At 42.3% G+C, this 18,933-nt stretch overlaps 1 protein-coding gene across 1 annotated transcript; it reads right to left on the bottom strand.

The window, feature by feature from the left end:
* Positions 1–1,837: 1,837 nt before the first annotated feature.
* LOC138589933 (NUAK family SNF1-like kinase 1) lies at positions 1,838–18,009 on the bottom strand. Its single transcript, XM_069660427.1, has 7 exons — positions 17,624–18,009; positions 13,103–13,223; positions 11,775–11,926; positions 9,060–9,125; positions 5,087–5,206; positions 4,790–4,922; positions 1,838–4,645 (listed from the first exon to the last, which is right to left on the bottom strand). The coding sequence occupies exons 1-7, from the start codon at positions 17,957–17,959 to the stop codon at positions 3,441–3,443; spliced, it is 2,133 nt and encodes a 710-aa protein (XP_069516528.1). The 5' UTR covers positions 17,960–18,009; the 3' UTR covers positions 1,838–3,440.
* Between the last annotated feature and the right edge of the window lie 924 nt (positions 18,010–18,933).

Raw genomic sequence — 18,933 nt, 5'->3', positions numbered from 1 at the left:
ATTATAGAGGGACATTTAAGCCGTGTGTCTATCATCTCCTACTTCGTCTTGTAAGTAAGATTATTTCTGGTTTTGAGGTCATGCCTGGACGTTTAAAGATGCTTTCTGTGCAGACAGATATCACTTGGCTCTACTGTAGTTGTAAGGTCAGATAACCTCAGAGGACATCAGACTAGTTATCTGACTACCCTGAGTGGTTGGATTTTATAAGAATCATAAAGATGATATGACCTTATTTCTAGGCCAAGGTGCTTCATTGAGCTTTATTTATATCCATTTTTCTATTCTAATCTGAGCTGAGGCTAATGTTTTGTTTGGGACTGAAAATGAAATTGAGATGGAAATGATTAAACTGTGCTGATATAATTATTGATGCAATATACTGTATGTCAATACCAACTGAGTTTCTATAAGGGTACGTCTCTGTGATCTAATGTTAATGTAACTGTGTATAAAAAAACCTCACAAATTGAGCTGTGTGTTCACATGTACATAAACATATGTTCATATACTGTAGATTCAAAATAACGTGTATTGGGTTAAAGTACTGCATCATCTTTTAACTTGAGTACATTTTAATGCACTTTTTACACGAGTGGAATTTAAATGAAGGACCTTTATTGTTGATGTTTTATTTGACTACTGATTCAACTCTGACAGCTGCACAAGTAAAAAGAAAACAAATTCAAAGACTCATATCCACAGCATGAGGGTACTAAAGGATTTCTCCATAATTCTCCTGTTCCTACCCTGCAGAGCCCCAGTAATCAGCCTGAAAACCAGTAAAGTCTTGTTGCTTTTGTTGACCTAATGTACTTTGATCCACACGTGAGGGCCTAGAGAGAAAAGCCTCTTGGCCCGCAAGTCTTAACGTGAACCCCTTCCCCCTGGTTGCATTTGTAGCCACTGCAGATATTTAGAATACTTCAGCATCTTTAATGTGTTGGTCAATGCTGTTAAGGGAAAATGTCAATGTGATTGACAGGAGGCCCACACTGAACTGAACGCTTTAAGCTGCTGTTACCCGACAGCGATCCTCCTCTCACTGTTAAAGCCAAGTCTTTGCCTCGGATTCTTGAGCTCGTCAGTGAAGGAGAACATTACTTGGATCATTCAGCTTATTGTTCAAGACTCAGATCTCAAAGTTAGAATGAGAAACTTCATGACCAGATACGCTCCATGGGATTTGTTCGCAGTGCCACCATCTCTGAAGACCAATTATTCAGATCAATGACTTAAGTTGTAAGATAAATCAGAATTGTGCTGCGATCATTATAGTAATTCAGAAGATGATATCTTTTTTTAAATGGCTTTCTTGTGAAAATCTGCATAACTTGATGCCTTGTAGCCTAAAACACTTCTCATCTTAGAAGTTTAGAAATGTACAGAGTCCGTAGTAAAACACTCTTTCTAGAGTAAAAAGTAAGACTCTCCCTCTGAACTGTAGATGAATAGATGAATACCTCAAATATTGTTTGCTGCTAAATATTTCAGCCAACCAATGTTTCTTTGCATTTACATGACACAAGAACTTTCAATAAGGAGTAATAAATACTGGCTGTAAATAAAGTCAGCAGTCTCTTGGAACTGCAAATATGCTCAAATAAATAAATACCTTTTGATGATCAGGTTTGTGACTAATAATGTTTATTCCTTTATGAACAGCTTAATTACTGTATGCCTCAGTGAAGAACAACAGTGACCCTGTCTCAGTCAGATCATGTGATATCTTTAAAATCTTGAGAAGGGGTCCTTAACTATTATAAAAAATTACATTTAGGATAAAAGGGTGATTTATTGCTGCAGCTTATTCCGTGTCTCATCTCCTGCTGATTTTCTTGTTCTCTCACCAGAACAAAAAAAAAGGAAAGTATTCAGCTTCACATAATTTATTTAACTCCATCCCCCCCAGAAAAGAACAACATTAACAGTATTAACAGTTTCTCACAGTATTAGGGATTTAAATTGGGTACATCTACTGCATACAACACCGGTTTAAATGTCCAATGTGCAATGTGATCCATCTGCTACACACATTGTGTCAGTTGGTGCAAATGAGCCAATTGTGTACAGTTGATTACTGTGTAATACAAATATACTCAAAAACATGTGGTGAAATAGGTAATGATTCACATAACTCTCCCTATTTAGTGTGTGAATGCAGCATATAAACATTTAAAGATGGTTTAAAATGCACTATAATGTAGTTAGCAGTTAAAATGTAGTTTAAGTTTAATAATTACTTCCTCCTCCTCTTGTGGGCACCCACAAGTGGAGGCCAGTGTAACTGTAATAATTTAATAATAAACTGTCATAAAAGTACTAATCTCGAAGATTTTCATTTAAATAAATGTCTGTTAAGTCACTATCTATCACCCAATGAGGTAACACAGTGATTGAGCCTATGGTCCACTGACGAAAGCCTTTGCATTTGCAGTATAACAGACTCGGTGTCTGTCATGACTTTTGCAGAAAAAATCAGTGGGAACGAAACTAAAATCTTCAAGATTATAACTTTAAGTTATAGTTGTTGACAATTACTTAACATAAACACGAAAAAAACGTCCAGATTTTGGCTTCGAACTTTATTCTTAAAAAGTTAAAAACCATCTTTACGTGTTTATATAGAGCTTATAAAAGAGGGTTACGTTAAGAGTCACCATGAAGAACCACAAAAGTTCAGTTATGCAGAATATATCCTTACAATGCAGCTGTCAAAAGTCAGGTTTCCTTTCAAACCTAGTGCAAATTTAAACTGAATTTCCAGAAAATCTGCAAAAGAAAAAGCAAATTGATGTGTGTTTTCTAATACATTTGTTAAGTGACTATAAAGAGTCCAGCAGAAAAAGATGAACACTTTATTATGTTAATTCTCCAGTCGGGTTCTGATAAAACCTCTGAACAAGAGCGTGCAACAGAGTGATGATTACATGTGCACCTGTTTTAGCGTGCCCAATTTTTGAGCAGGTGGATGGAAACTCCCTCACTGTGGATTCACGTATCCAAGATGGAGCTCTGTTATACTTCTTATCAGTTTCACAAGGTCACTTCGAGCATCAAGACCCAGATTTTAAAGGTTCATGTGAGCAGAAAGCAGCTGTAAAACCTCGAAGGAGCATCTACTGTGCAGGTGAGGTCACACTGAGTTCATTAAATGGACTGTCCTTTCTGTCACATTCAGGTCCCTACTCTGCGTGATACGTGATCCCCTTTAGGTGTCACCTGTGGCCTTGTCGCTCTCTTGTGTGCTTTACATTGACAGAACACACATTAGCGTCCAATGGTTGCATCTCAAGTCCATGTACTGGAGATGCGACCTTTCCGGAGTTCCTTTGAGTCTTTTCAGAATGTCAGTCGCTGATTATCACAGGAAAGGGAACTAAAAGACTGGCCTTCAGCCTGATTTTTCACAGCACATATGTGTCCGTCCTTCCTTAGGCTTATGTAAGCATTTTCTTCCGTCCTTCTCCGTCCTCACCAACCCTGTCTGCCTCAGCTCTCAGCTGCTCCAGGTCCTCCTCAGAGCTACAGCCGCTGTGCTGCATCCCCCGGGAGAAACTCCTGCGACGTGATTGGGCGCTGAGGTCTAGTAGGTCAAAGGAATCGGAGGAGAAGAGGCTGTCCTCGCTCACCACACTGGAGGGGCGGCTCCGGCGACCGTCGGCGCCCCCTGTGGCCTGGAGGAGCTGCTGCAGGGCCTCGGGGAATATTGTAGGGACCGAAGAGGGAGACGATCGGTGGCCATCGGGAAGATCCAGACTGCGAGAGAACTTGCCGTTACGTTTTAGAATACCCTTCCTTCTTCGCACTGCCTCTGTGCGCATGGTGGGGCTGCCTTCTGCCACTGGGAGACTGGTGTGCTGTTTGTCAGCGCACAAATCACCTACATCAGTCTCTTTACCTCCCGCTCCAGAGATCCTTCTGTCTGAAGATGAGCCATAAACTGACTCCCTGCTATACAAGTTTTTAAGTATCCCCTTCTTGGGCATTTTAGATGAGGGTTGACTGAATGATGAGGCCGGAGGCAGACTGGTGGACAGGACTTCAGAGCGTGTGTGGGCAAGTGCATGTGTGCAATAAGGCTGGGGAGCAGCGTTACACGGTTGAGAGGGAGAGTTTTCTTTGGGAGGGATGTGAAAGACTGAGTCAAAACTCCTCTGGGGTTTCAGAATACCTTTGGGTTTCTTTCTTTCAATGCTGGAAGGGGAGGAAATGGCAGCGGAGGAGGCAGATGTGGCACAAACACCACCAGGAGCTCCTAGTGCTGTCTGGGGAATTGTATTCTCCTTGCGAGACTTCCTAACGCTTGAGATTCCTCCACGTACCCTTCCTCCTCCTCCCGCTCCGCGATCGCTCCTCAGGGGTAAGCTGAAGTAAAAGGGGTGGGCAGACGGCTGGGGTGAACAGGGGGAGTCTGAGGAGAGGCACCCTGGGTCAACGGTCATGTTGCTGGCAGCCGCGACCCGATTCTGCCAGTCTATGTAGCGGGCTAGCAGGGGGGAGGGGCATTCTTGTGAAGACGAGGGGCAGTCACACACACTCTCTTCAAAACCCCAGTTCACCCACCAGTGGTTGGCCACGTCCTCTATCGTAGCCCTCTCATCCACACGCACTGTGAGCAGCCAGTCGATAAGAGCGCAGGCGTCTGGAGGGACCAAAGTCAGCAGTTATTTATAGCATCAAAACTGACTGAAACAACTCTATTTACAGAAAATGGTTCAAACAATACAAAAAACAACATCAGATAAGAAATGTATATAAAATATTGATAGACTTTGGAAACGTTTACCAGAGGGGGGGTTGGGTCTGCGGTAGCGCCCTTGGCTGATCTGCTCTGTGAGTGTGGCGTGACTGGCCCCGTCAAAGGGCATGCTGCTGTACACCAGGGCGTACAGCAACACACCCAGCGCCCAGCAGTCCACCTATCACACAAAAACACACATTATTAAGGAACATATAAGCCACATGATTCTGAAAATTCAGGCAGTATGAACGATGCACTACAATGTAACTTAACGAAACACATTTATAAAGTTTTGAAACAGTTTTCTCATGAGGAAACTAGTAACTGGATGTGTTTACCCACCTCCGGCCCCTGGTAGGGCAGTCCCTTCACTATCTCTGGGGCAGCATAGAGCGGGCTTCCACAGTAGGTCTGCAGCAGGTGGCCCCTCTGGAAATGATTGGAAAGGCCGAAGTCTGCCAGCTGCAGAGTAAAGAGAAAAAAGGCGACATAAGATGCAACATTTCAATTAGAATAAACTACTACTGCTTTACAACTTGAATCAAGCAACAAAACACCAAAAAGGTATGACAGTTTACAGAAAGAGCAGGTCTAGACTGTACTCATCCAACATTAATCCACCAGTAGCAGGCACTTTGCAACAATGGCAAGGAAAAACTTTGAACCTTTGAACAGGCAGTAACCTCGAGCAGAACCAAACGTATAGGTGGACAGCTATTCGATCCGTCCGGCCAAGAATCACATGCTCCTAGAGGACCAAGGTCACACCTCGATACTAACATGAATCAATGAATATAACCTTTATTGCCTCTATGGGAATTTGCTTTGCAAGATCATAAAACATAAAAACTAAAGACATCAACGACCATTACAGCACATAGTGTACGTGAAACAAGAAACAACATAATCATAAATCTTAAAAGCATCATGTGGCTCATCATCTTGACAGGACATAAAGTGCCAGCTTCAGACAGTGATATCAGAGCATGTTAAGCAGCTGAATGCTGCGTGGAACAAAGGATTTGATTCCTCTTTTGGTCCTCATCCAAAGTTCTGCATAAGGGGTGCAGTGGGTCTGCTATGATCATGTGAGCTTCATGGTGTAATAATACTGTACATTGGTGTAAAATGCTCCCCGCCAACACTGAATCCAAAAATAAGAAGGTCATGAAGAATTCAGTTTAATTGATCTAATAATAAATAAAAGGTGGACCATAAGTGATGTTTAACCGGGACAAACATACAAACATTTAACTGGGACACAAATATTCATGAAATCCTCCAAAAATATGTTTAAAAAATGTAACCCGTAACCTTAGATTATTAAGACTATACACTAATCAGTTAACACCGAACCTGATCCAGATTCCTTCTCTGTGAGTACTTGCAGCAAACTCTCACTAAAAAACAATAACTCAGAGCAGTTCCTTTTAAAGGAGCCACAAGTAGATATGCCGAGCTTTTGCCAATGTAAGTGTGAGCGAGGAAAGAGAAGAGGGCCAAAAACATCAGGCTGCTTACACACGTAATGGAACAATCACTCACTCGAGAGCCATACGCAGACATACCGAGGCTCCTCTCTATCTGAAGAGATTATTAGCACAAGCGCCAGCCCACTATCAGCCCCTCTGGTGTTAAAAATACTCGACGTGACAGCTTTATTTCCGTTGAACCGAGGTCCAGGGAAACAGAGACCTCACAGACTGAAGATGACTTTGTATACAAGAGTTTATATCATACAGGGGCAATATTAATGTGTAGACAGGACATGGGAGTTGTTTATGCAGCTTTATATTCTACAAGCTACTATGTGTTTGTGTTTGTGTGCGTCCTGCAGTGTAAATTCTCTTCCCTGGTCCTGCTCTCATTTGAGACATTCCTCAGCGGATGCTTGTAGAAGACACACTCTTTCTTCTAAACATATGAACAAGGCGTGTACACGTGCCTGGGGATTACATGGACTGCTATGAGAAGCTGGGGTCTCTCACACCCATGCTGGCCCCAAATGGATTGTATCTGAATTTCTGAGCTACCTGTTGTGGTTCTTGTGATAAAGTCTTGTGAGAAGACAGAAAAATGATCTGGTTCGCCTGAGCTCAGTCTTACTGATGTTTAGTTTATGGGTTTACATTAAAACTTTTGTAGTGTGTGATTGGTTGATTTCTTTGTGCATTGATTTGGCACTTTAATTGTTATAACTGGTTACGAAACAGTCTCAATTTAATTCACCATATTCACATGGCGGCCATTTTCCTTTGACGTCACACTCAGGGTGGGAACCTCAAATACTGTTATAATGTATACTGCAGTATCTCAGCTTGTAGGTCATATAAAAGTAGCGTACCTGACAAATCATGATAATTAAATCTCTTATCTATTATATTATCGAGCGACTTGGAGGAGAACCTGGAGGGACATGAAAGAAAAACAAGACATTTGATATACCTTTAATCAACAGCTAGCATAAGCGTTCCACAACATCCTAGCTAGCATTATGTTTGGAGGAAGTAAATTCTTAGCTTACATAACATTAGCTAAAGTAAAAATTTGCTAAAAGTTAACTTACGCCTTTCTTATTATTTTAGCTAAAGTTTTTGGTTGTTAAGTGATGACGTCACACCTCTGCAGATAAACTGTTTCCGGGTCCAAGCCGCAAAACCTTTTCACAATCTGCTACAGTGCTGTTTTGTGTTTTCATCACCATTTTAAACGAGGAAAACTAACTAATTGTTGCTAACGCTACGTCACGGACATGCACCGTCCTGATAGCCATTGCAGCCGCCACCCTCCCAACAATCAACGTTACCGTAGACTCCAGCACCGGTAGCAAGCAGGATTGCAAACTTGACATGGCGAAAACCGATGGTAGGCTGTAATTTGTGTGTGCTTTGAATGTGTTTTAAATGAAAATAAATTGAAATAGTGTTGAAATAACTTGCATACACGTTTGTATTAATAAAAAGCTATAGAAAACCTTTTTCCCTCTGGGATACGCGTCCTATATTCCCATGCAATTTATATTCCGGATTTTACGGTATGTTGTTTTAACTTGAAATATGGACAAATCTCTCTCTGGATTTTCACTCTTCATTGTTTCCTCCATTGCTGACTAATCTTGAATTATTGAAATGATAAAGATTCTCTAAATTTACTTGTATTGAAACCTGGAATACAGCAAGTCATTATTACAGCATTTGAGTTTCCCACCCTGAGCATGACATGGCTAACTTCTTAGCCTGCTACCACTGCGACCCCAACAACGGATAAGCGGAGGAAAATGGATGGATGGATGGATGTCAGCCAGTTAAAACAAAGTAGGAGGTATCTTTTCTCTAAAGAGATGAGAGGCACAGCTTTATCCCAAGGGCCTCAAAATGTACCCAAAACAAGGTTCCTCTTAGCTGCTTTAAATTAAGCTAAAAATAAAAATATACAGTATTTGTCCCTGGGTTAAAATACATAGCAGTGATGTGAAAAAAAGATTTGGCTGCACATGTGCAGTATTTAGAATGATGTTTTATTAAGTGTTTAATGGATGATTTAAGTGCTTGCTTAAGTTTTTGTAATGACTGTGAAGGTTGTCCCAAAACAGTGCGTGAGGCTTCAGTGTCTATAAGCAGTTCTTCATTCATGAATACTTTTAAGCAAAACAGTTTGAAGAAACTCAAAAATCCACATCTTAGAGCAAAACCAACCAGCAACCGTTATTAGTATTGATAAATTATATGACTTCAAACGAAAGATCCAGCATTTTACCCAACACATTTGGCTGGACCCGCCTTTTACACATGCCATGAAGCATTTCATTGTGCTGACATGAAAGCCACACACATTGCACAGAGGCTTGGTCACTTCCTGCAGCAGATCCTCTGAGAGGCCGATGTGGTGGGCCTGAGGTAGGCAATGAATGAGGAGACGCTGAGAGGTTTGTGTTTTCTTTTGATGGACAGGCAGAGCTGACTTATATTAAAACCCTCTGATTGGCGCGGTTGCCACTGGATTCCCTGCATTCCCCCTTTGGCTGTGCACAGCTCCCATATAAGGAGAGGAATACCCAAATAAGGCAAAATAAAAGACCCCTGAGTGTTTTTATAAGACTTGGCAGTATGTTTGTGCTGGTTCAGTGCGCATGGCTGAACAACATATTAAAATGACCGTGGGTAGAAAGTGTATTTTCTGTTCAATGTATGTTCTAAATGTGCACTTATGTTGCATTTTATTTTGGTGATAAAAACATCTTCTTTTGGAGGATAATAATTTCAAAATCATTTGTTGAAAAGTGATGTGAGGGCTCAGTTTGTGTCATCGATCTTACCTTTACGTTAAGGTCTTGATCTAAAAGGATGTTCTCCAGCTTGAGGTCTCGATGCACAACACCGTTCTGTAAGAGAGCAGAGACACGTGAGGTCCTGTGCTGCTGCCCCTCCGGTTTACAGTCAGATGTTCCCTCTCTGCATGCAAACATAAAAACTGAGGGCTCTGAGGTTTACAACACAAACCACAGGCCTTTGTCTTTCATTTATAATGTTAAAACCATTAACATTCCTCTCGAGCCTCATGCCGCAGGGCCATGTGTCTAACGTATTGGAGAGCCTTGAGTTTAATCATCTAAAGGCATGAGGAAATGCTTTGTTTGGGTTAATTCAGCTGATGAGATGCGATTTGATCCCCAGGTGGCATTAAGCACCCGGGGGGCAGAAAGAGGCCACGGAGTGTGGACAGTTGGAGATCTTTAGGGAAGGAAAAAGTTGCAGGATCACTATTAAGTGTTCCAATGACAAAGAAAAGTTAGCAAATCATAAGAAGAGACAATGGCACCGTGGAGAATTGTGGCCACCCAGGGAGCTGAGTTGCTGTCAGTATCTCTTAAAGCCACTGGCTGATGAGCCAGAATCGCCTCCTTTCTTTGGTTCATTAAATCGTCTTTAGGGCACTTTAAGTGGAGGAAATGACCCATGACTTTAGACAATGTTTTGTGTTAAGTATGTACAGTATGTAAGCCTGTGTGTGCATGTGTATGTATGTGTACAGAGATAAGGAGAAATGATAACCAGGTTATTATTCTTACTATTTCTTAATGACTATGAACAGATCAGAAAATAAAAAGCAGTAAATAACTTGGAATTATTTTCATTCCTCTCATGAAGCCTAAGTAATCCCTCCATGTGCCCTGCATACCTCAGAGGCACATTCAATAATTCATTCATGCTGGAACATTCATGTCTATTTTGGGACAATATCTGAGGGCATGAGGAGCACAAAATCAACCTCCCTGCCTCCTACAAAGCTGCAGGAGCTGAATGATAAACTCCCAGTTTAATATGAGGAAGGTTTCATGAAGAAGCACCACTGCCAAAATAAGAGTGATATGAAAACAAAAACATTTCTGTTAGGCACAGATCCTCACTTAGACTGTGCAGCATTAATGGGATTTATGCATTTTCCTCAATAAATCCTGTTGTCTGGCAATGCTGCTGACTTTATGTACACAACAACAAAAACAAAGAGGAATTTGTCACAGAGCTTTACAGTTGCTCAGAGGCAGGAAGGAAGCTCTTTTAGGCATAGTGTTTGTTAAATGTGTCAGTGTGTGACTGTAAAATGCAATCAAGGGATAATGCGCTCTTAACCCAGAGAGATCTGAAAACTCAAGTCAAGTTTTCCTGAAGGATTTCCTGATTAGGATTTAGTGGATTATGTGGTGCTGTATTTGCTCATGCACAGTGAAATACCGGAGCATGTTCACTGAACAAAGATATAAACGCAACACTTTTGTTTTTGCTCCCATTTTTCATGAGCTGAACTCAAAGATCTAAGACTTCTTTCTGTGTACGCAAAAGGCCTATTTCTCTCAAATATTCTTCACAAATTTGTCTAAATCTGTGTCAGTGAGCACTTCTTCTTTGCCGGTATAATCCATCCACCTCACAGGTGTGGCATATCAAGATGCTGATTAGACAGCATGATTATTGCACAGGTGTGCCTTAGGTTGGCCACAATAAAAGGCCACTCTAAAATGTGCAGTTTTATCACACAGCACAATGCCACAGATGTCGCAAGTTTTGAGGGAGCGTGCAATTGGCATGCTGACAGCAGGAATGTCCACCAGAGCTGTTGCCTGTGAATTGAATGTTCATTTCTCTACCATAAGCCGTCTCCAAAGGCGTTTCAGAGAGTTTGGCAGTACATCCAACTGGCCTCACAACCGCAGACCACGTGTAACCACACCAGTCCAGGACCTCCACATCCAGCATCTTCACCTCCAAGTTCGTCTGAGACCAGCCACCCAGACAGCTGCTGCAACAATCGGTTTGCATGACCAAAGAATTTCTGCACTAACTGTCAGAAACCGTCTCAGGGAAGCTCATCTGCATGCTCGTCATCCTCATCGGGGTCTCGACCTGACTGCGTAACCGACTTCAGTGGGCAAATGCTCACATTCGGTGGGGTTACGGTATGGGCAGGCGTATGTTATGGACAACGAACGCAGGTGCATTTTATTGATGGCATTTTGAATGCACAGAGATACCGTGACGAGATCCTGAGGCCCGTTGTTGTGCCATTCATCCACGACCATCACCTCATGTTGCAGCATGATAATGCACGGCCCCATGTTGCAAGGATCTGTACACAATTCCTGGAAGCTGAAAACATCCCACTTCTTGCATGGCCAGCAAACTCACCGGACATGTCACCCATTGATCATGTTTGGGATGCTCTGGATCGGCGTATACGACAGCGTGTTTCAGTTCCTGCCAATATCCAGCAACTTCGCACAGCCATTGAAGAGGAGTGAACCAACATTCCACAGGCCACAATCAACAACCTGATCAACTCTATGCGAAGGAGATGTGTTGCACTGCGTGAGGCAAATGGTGGTTGCGTTTATATTTTTGTTCAGTGTAGTTTGGCAAGTGCCACATGTGGTTCACTGATTCATACTGAATTTCTGCAAAGTGTTTGCTGAGAGTATGTGTGTATCTAGAGCATGTGTGTGTGTGTGTGTGTGTGTGTGTTTGTGTCAGTAGACCTTGTGGCAGTAGTGGACGGCAGATGTAATTTGTCTGAAGATGCCTCTGGCTTCTGTTTCTGGCAGTCTCCTTCTCTCCTGGATGTAATCGTACAGCTCTCCCCTCCTGGCGTACTCCATCACTATGACGATCTTATCCCGGCTCTCGAACACTGCACAGGACACAGGACACACATTTACAGCACGGCATTATGAAGAAGTTAGTGAATGACTCAAATATTTGCCATACGATAATAATAGATGCTGTTCTGCAGGCGTAAGAATTAAAACGTAGGTAGAGATAGGCGGAGCTAATCACCCTGATGTCTTGCATCTGGGCAGGCTGGGTCTGGTGTATTTAAAGGGGCCATATCTTTTGAATTGGGTTTCATATTTTGCATGGGTTTCACATTTTTAGGTGTTTATTGCTCACAGTGAAAAAGTGAAAACTGCAAAAAAAAAAGTATTTTTCCAGAATTGCATTTTTTAAAACATCGCATCTGAAATGGGCCGTTCAGAACAGCTGCCGGTTTCTAAGTAGAACCTTGCTTTGGCTGAAATCGACCAACCGTCATTCACCGTCGTTCACCTCAGGCTGCCTTCTTGCACCAGCTTGTAGTCAAATCGTTGTCAAGATTAAAACTTACAATTCCGATACCGCCTGGCGATTCTGGCTCGTACATATAAGGCAGAATAACCAATCCTAGAGCAGCCATGTTTTCTACAACTTTGGAGTGACAGTGCAGTGTGGCCACTCCAAATACTGTCAGCCAATCGCAGCTAAGGCAAAACAGCTTGTTCATTACAGGCAAGAATTACAAGAATCAAATCTTTGAAGTGGTTCACAAATATATAGTTTCATTTTCAACAGCTAACACTACTCAAACAGGATTAAGAGATGCACTTATTGACTTTCTTCTGCTAAGCCTTTTGTGCTCTGGAGAGTATTTACAGCAGCAGGACTGTTTATTGACTTAAAAGAGGCTCCAGTGCCCATGATAATGGATGTAACTCTGGGTCTCATTTATGTGTTTTTAAAAGTATTTTGGACATTAGTTGAGGTCTATATCACAGAGGAAGTAGTTAAACAGGCTGTGGAATAATCAATAAGGTGATGCCGTTGCTTTTTTTGGTCTGCTAATGGTATTTTAATCCATAAAAATACCAAATGTAGAATATTGGATGCACCTTTATGGGCATTGTTGGAGTATGACACCAACTTTGATTTCACAGCACCAATAATATGTACTGTGAGGCACGGACTGTGAATCAAATGGACATTGCTTTTGTCTCATATAACTTTTTCAGTTTTTGTCCGGTGTGTGTGTGTGTTGCATTTGCAGACTTACCCTCGTGGAAGCGTATGATGTTTGGGTGTCTGAGCGAGGAGGTGATCTCGATCTCTCGCTGGATGTGAATTCTGTCCAGGTCATCGGTGATGCGCTCCTTGCGGATCGACTTAATTGCCACCTGAGAGAGAAAACACATGAATGAGTATGTAAACGCTATATGTCCTTTTGTTGCCCATTTTCACAGAGGGTCAATTAATTCCTCTGCAAACCTACCAATTAACAAACTTCTGTATTACATCCTCACAACTCAAAACAAACGCCGATGAATATACTGTAAACAAAGACACAATAGTGTTGGTAAAATTACACACATAGATGCTTGCAGACATATTTATATACACACATAAAATCTCTGGGCATTAGAGGTGATTATGTGGGTTTTAAGGGCAGGGTGTTGAGAGCAGGTCGGCTGTGCTCGGCGCTCGCTCAGAGGCAGAAGGTTGACAGCTGCACTGTTCACACTCTGCTTCATTAATCCCAAGCACTCAGTGTACCCCGAGGTAACCCCCAACCAGCAAACACACACATACAGACAACACAACAGGAGCCCCTAAACCTCTTTGGATAGAGTTACTGTCACCAAAATGGCACCATACAAGCAGAAGGACGGGGGCAGACAAAACAGACATGAGGGTGTCCTACTTAGAAATACAAAGAGCTCAAAATAAGGAAAGAAAAGACTGAAGGATGAGATATAATGTGCCAGGAGTACTCGTTGAGGTTGACATCTTAACATAGCATCAATCAGACCCCTGTATTTTTGTGTCAACCCGTACGATGTCCCAATGGGTGAGCAGCCCTCTCCACTAGGTCACAACTCCAGAATTCTCAGCTGCCGGAAAAAACGTCTAGGAGACATCAGAGGACACAATTCACACGCTCCATCGACCACAATGGTTACGCAACACAACACAAACACACTCCAGGGACCTGATAGGACTGACCTTAACTTTCTATAACCGATGTGACGCTATCAGCAAAGAAGAATATTCAAGCTTTTGGCCTTTTCTCTAAACAAGTGCTGAAATAGAAGCTCACATCACCAGACACTCCAGACTCAGACTCGGTGCTGGGTCAGAGATTAAGCCACACATATTCAGTGGTTGTTACATGAATGGCGCATGTCCAAGCTCGGGGAGCTATTAACATGTGTACGCTTGCATGCTAATGAATGTTTTCTGACCCAAATACCTGCTGACTGGGGAGAGAAAGAAGGGCATAGTATGAAACAAGCTGCAGGGATGATAAGAGAAGACGTGGACGACAGTCTGACTCTACTGTCAGACTGTCTAAGCTGCGACTTACCCCCTGGACTTGACATTATTGCCTGTTCAGCGGGGCACAGTGAGAAGACACACACTCTGGGCACTGTTAGGCCTTTGGAGCATTTTTAAAGAGGCAATCCAAATGTGCTGTGTATGCGTCATGTCCAAGCGTGATCTCTAAGGTTTCCTTCCAACTAACAATGGTTCATTGTTCATCCAAATAATGTGCTGCTTGTGCGATATCGGCCAAAAATGCCAAACTGTAATGCATGCAGGAAATATGAGCAGCATGTGTGTGACTCATGCACTTGTAATCAGATACTCTTGAGAGGTAGAATGTGTTTCATACCGGAGCGTACCAAAGCCTACATCTTGTAACTTACTGTCATGATAAGTCATGATAAGAGTTGGGGGGTGGCCACTCACTTACTTCCTGTCCTGTTATTCTCACATACAAATTCCTGCGCACATACAGACACACACAAACACAAATCCCAAGAGCCTGAGCATCACTGAAGATCCCTGCTGCATCTGTGAAAGATTAAACAGCAGGATTAAACAGGCTTGTTGCCAAATAGACCCCTGACCTTAAGATTCATCTACACACGCATGCACTGTCCCTTTCCATAACCATGACCTAGAGCACTGTGCTGCGTATTGATGATGCGAGATAGGACAACTACTCAAATACAGTAACCCAAGCAAAATTGCTAGTGTGGCAAAACTTACTGTGAAAGTTCAGACAGCCAAATGTACTCATGCCAAACAGAAATAATAACACAACATGATGACAAATATAAACTAACTTGTTTCACTTTTTAATAACCTATTTTTAAGACAGTGTAGATAAAACCATCATTTGAGAAATACATTCAGTTTTCTTTCCTGCTTCAGAGTTAGATGAAAAAATGTATACCGCTCTTAGGTCTGTTCAATATGAAGCAGGAGCAAGCGGCCAGTTAGCTTAGCTTAGCTTAACACTGGAAACAGCTAGCTTGTGTAACTTGATATTTAAAGACAAACAGTGTAAATAAAGGCAGAATTTGAGAAATACTCTCAGTTTTTTCTCCTGCTGAGAGTTAAATGTATAAGGTCTGCTCACTATGAAGCAGGAGCAAGCAGCCAGTTAGCTTGGCTTAGCTAAACACTGGAACCAGCTAGCTTGTCAAAAGCTCACAAATATGCACATTATATCTAGTTGTACTGTAATTGTGATGTTAACATGTCATTAGACAGAGGGTTTGTTATGTGTTTAGTTCCTGGACACTTTAACTTCGGGAAGTCACTGCTCCCAGCCAATAAATCTTCCAGCACAAATACCCCTTTAAAACCACAAATTGTTGTTTTTACATGTTGTTTTTTGTATTGAATTTAGACAAAAGAAACATAATATTTTCCTTTCCTATTTTCCGCTTTCCTTTTCAGACTGTCTGCATCATCTGAGCGTCAAATTTGTTTCTTTCTCTTTGGATTTTCATTTATCGTTGAAGTTGTATCTGTAGTCATCGATCTTTTCTTTGTTTGTTCAGCCATAGTAGATTACTGTTTCCTCGCAACGCTTGCAGAGACCGGAAAAGCAGCCGCTTAGCTCCGCCTACCCTCTCTGGTAGACCAAACACTGCTGGCTGATGGAAAACGCGTCACTAACTGGGCGCCGCTAGTGATTTTTTCCACGAAAGTCGCCACAGTCTGTAATTCTGCAAATGCAAAGCCTCAGGTTCTGGTACTCAGATTTATTACCTTTGCCTGGCTACCTGTTTTTGTGTCGGTCTTCATGCTAAGCTAACATGCTACTTGCTACGACAGACAAATATGAGGAATCAATCTTCGAATTTAAATTTCAGCAATAAAATTGAACTAAGCTAATTTCCAAAACTGTGAAACTATTCCTGTTATGTGATTAATTTTATAATTTTACTGATTTTATAGCATCTTTCACTAACCTTCACACACCTGTGCTTTTGTCTGTTTTTGCCTCTAAAAAGAAACTTTATGTTCTTTCCATATGGAAATTCACGAGTTTTAAAGCTTCACATCTAGTAAAGTCATGTAATTTTTTTTTTTATAAACGTAAGAATGTACACTGCAAAAAACAGAGTCAGGCTTGCAGCCAATGTAAGCAACCTACAGGGGAGATGAATGACCGCGTATTCATCATCCTTTCCTTCCATTTCATCTCCTCCGTTAGTCACAGCCACCTCCTGCAGCTACACACACAAGCCTCTTCCTCCTCCTCTTCCTCCTTCTTGGGCTAAAACTGTCTCCTCCCCTGCCTCCTTCCCGCACTCACACAACAGCCCCCTGCTCTTGTTTCCAAAAATAATGTCCGTTTTGTTTCAAAGAATCCTTGGTATGTGCTTCTAGCTCAAAGAATTCAGCATTTTCCCCACACACTGAATAGATATTTTCCCTTCTCCAACCACTCTGTATAATCTTCCATCAGTTTCCTACTTGTCTGTTTTCCTTCCCTTTCTCTCTCACAGATGTGGGTCTCAGAGTTGCCGTGAAAGCAGCCACAGGAATCATGCCAATCTAATGTCCACAATCTGATTGCACAAAGATTATCCCTATTACTGTGTGTTTGTTTACTTAAAAAAAACTGAAGGGGAATTCTAGGCTAAATGGGTATCTGTCTCTTTGTGCTCCTATCACATCAGAGTGAGGGATTAATGCCTGAATATTAAAGCCTGGATATGTAGGGTGTAAAGGGGAATGGAAACATATTTTATTATGTCTGAGTATGTGTGTTTGTGTGTGTGTGTGTGTGGGGGTGGGGGGGGTGGGGGGGTGGGGGGGGCGTCAGACTCCTTTTGGAAAGAGACCTATTGTTGTAATTTTATCCCCTTGTTCAAGTGCTGAGTGAGTCAGACCAAAGGAATCTCAGCCTGGCAGCACAGGAAGCAAGAACAAGAGTCCAGCATCAGCCCATGAGCTCACCCACAAACACAAACACACACATGTAGACACACATGGCATGCAGGAGCTTGACTCCACCTCCAAATTAATATTTAATAACCAGTGGGCTACAAAAAGACAAAAGCATGAGCAGCATGGCCCATCATCACTATAAAGCTTTTGTAGGGGCCATCAGAGGAGGTCAAGAGGTCAGATGTTAAAAAAACCTGTTCATCCAATGCATATTTATAAATCATTAGTAATGATACCTAATTCTGTATGTTTAATATTGAAGATATAAAAAGGAAACGTCCCTCTGGCTAAAGCTGTATTTTGCGTCATGTTCCCCAACACTCACCGTCCTCAGACTTGCCCTCTCCACCGCCTTCTTCACTTTGCCGTACGTGCCTTTCCCTAGAGTCTCCATCACCTCATAGCGGTGTTTGAGGTTGTGTTTGTGCTGGTGCTTCTTCACTTCCATCGCCGCTGCTGTGGCAGTCTGCGCCCGGCCCACCGCCTCCATGTCCGCCTGTCTCTGCCGCTTGTCCTCGCTGTAGGAGGGACGTTGGCAGCCCAGCCTCGGGGACTCACCACCGGCCTGATGTCCGCTGCATGCCGCCTTCTGCAGACAACCGAGCTCGGAGTGGTCGCTGGTGTTCATTGCGCCTCTGCTGTCCGCCTCACGTCTGCCCATCCTCTCTGCGCACCTGTCAGGAGCAGCCGTCACTGGGACTGGATCTCCAACTTACTTTGAGCTCTGAACAACAGCAGCTTACGCGCTCGATAGTAACTAAAAAGTCGCCCATATAGAGCATTTAAAAAGCCACAAAGTACTGTAATAGCTTTAAAACATGCAACCGATCCATTTGAGCAGCAGTCATGTTGTCCTCTCTCACACGGTCCTCAAAAACACAGCAACAGGAGCGATGGGAACCACATGCTCCGGAGCGGTGGGAGGGGTGGAGCCTCCTCATTCCAAAGCAGCATCCCGGCGCGTCACACTCATTTGGGATCATTTTGGGTTTTTCCGAGGGCACGTTTCAGACCGGAGAGTTGGGGATGAAGGCATGTAAGGAATGTCACGCGGGTCAGACGCTCACCCTAAATCTACCACTTCAGTCGGACATGTTTGTTGATGCTTCGCGTTGCGGTGAGCTCCGGAAAAATAAATCCTCAAAAACACTTTGAAGAAACTGGGAGGAAGCAGAGACTTTGAAGTGAAAGAACTGTCATTGGTTTTATTTCAAGTCCACATATAAATAAACATAAAAGGTTTCTTATTTGTGGAAAGGCAACTAAACGTAATCTATTACCCCACTTATAACCTTAGAACTATACAGATGGTAATCACAGAACCTCAGGACCACTATGCAGTAAGACTTAATAAGGTTTAGGCCTATATCATTATATGGCTTAAATGTCCATGTAACAGTTAATTAATCTTTTATTTGTAGCTTACTTTAATATGCATTAATAAGGGTGAAAAGTATTTACCATATACTGAATGAATGAGTTTTCACATTGCGTTGAGAAATGAACTTCTCTCAAGCATGATACAATAACTTTGATAAAGACATTAGGCTAATTAACATTTAACACTATTGTACTCTCTTTAAGTTCACCACTACAAGACACTTCTCGCAAGTTTTTGGGGGAATACCCTTGTTT

The sequence above is a fragment of the Semicossyphus pulcher genome, unplaced genomic scaffold, assembly GCF_022749685.1.
Source record: "Semicossyphus pulcher isolate SPU_LCO1_2020_fin unplaced genomic scaffold, fSemPul1.0.p SCAF_13, whole genome shotgun sequence".
NCBI lineage: Eukaryota > Metazoa > Chordata > Actinopteri > Labriformes > Labridae > Semicossyphus > Semicossyphus pulcher.
The sequence above is the reverse complement of the archived record's forward strand: the minus strand, read 5'-3'. Positions and strand labels throughout refer to the sequence as shown.

Bases quoted from the DNA above. Each gene is read 5' to 3' on its own strand.
- LOC138589933 (XM_069660427.1), bottom strand. From the start codon at position 17,959: ATGGGCAGACGTGAGGCGGACAGCAGAGGCGCAATGAACACCAGCGAC. The intron at 11,927-13,102 runs GTAAGTCTGCAA...TGTCCTGTGCAG, and splicing joins CATCATACGCTTCCACGAGG to TGTTCGAGAGCCGGGATAAG. The intron at 4,923-5,086 runs GTGGGTAAACAC...TTTGTGTGATAG, and splicing joins TGCCCTACCAGGGGCCGGAG to GTGGACTGCTGGGCGCTGGG.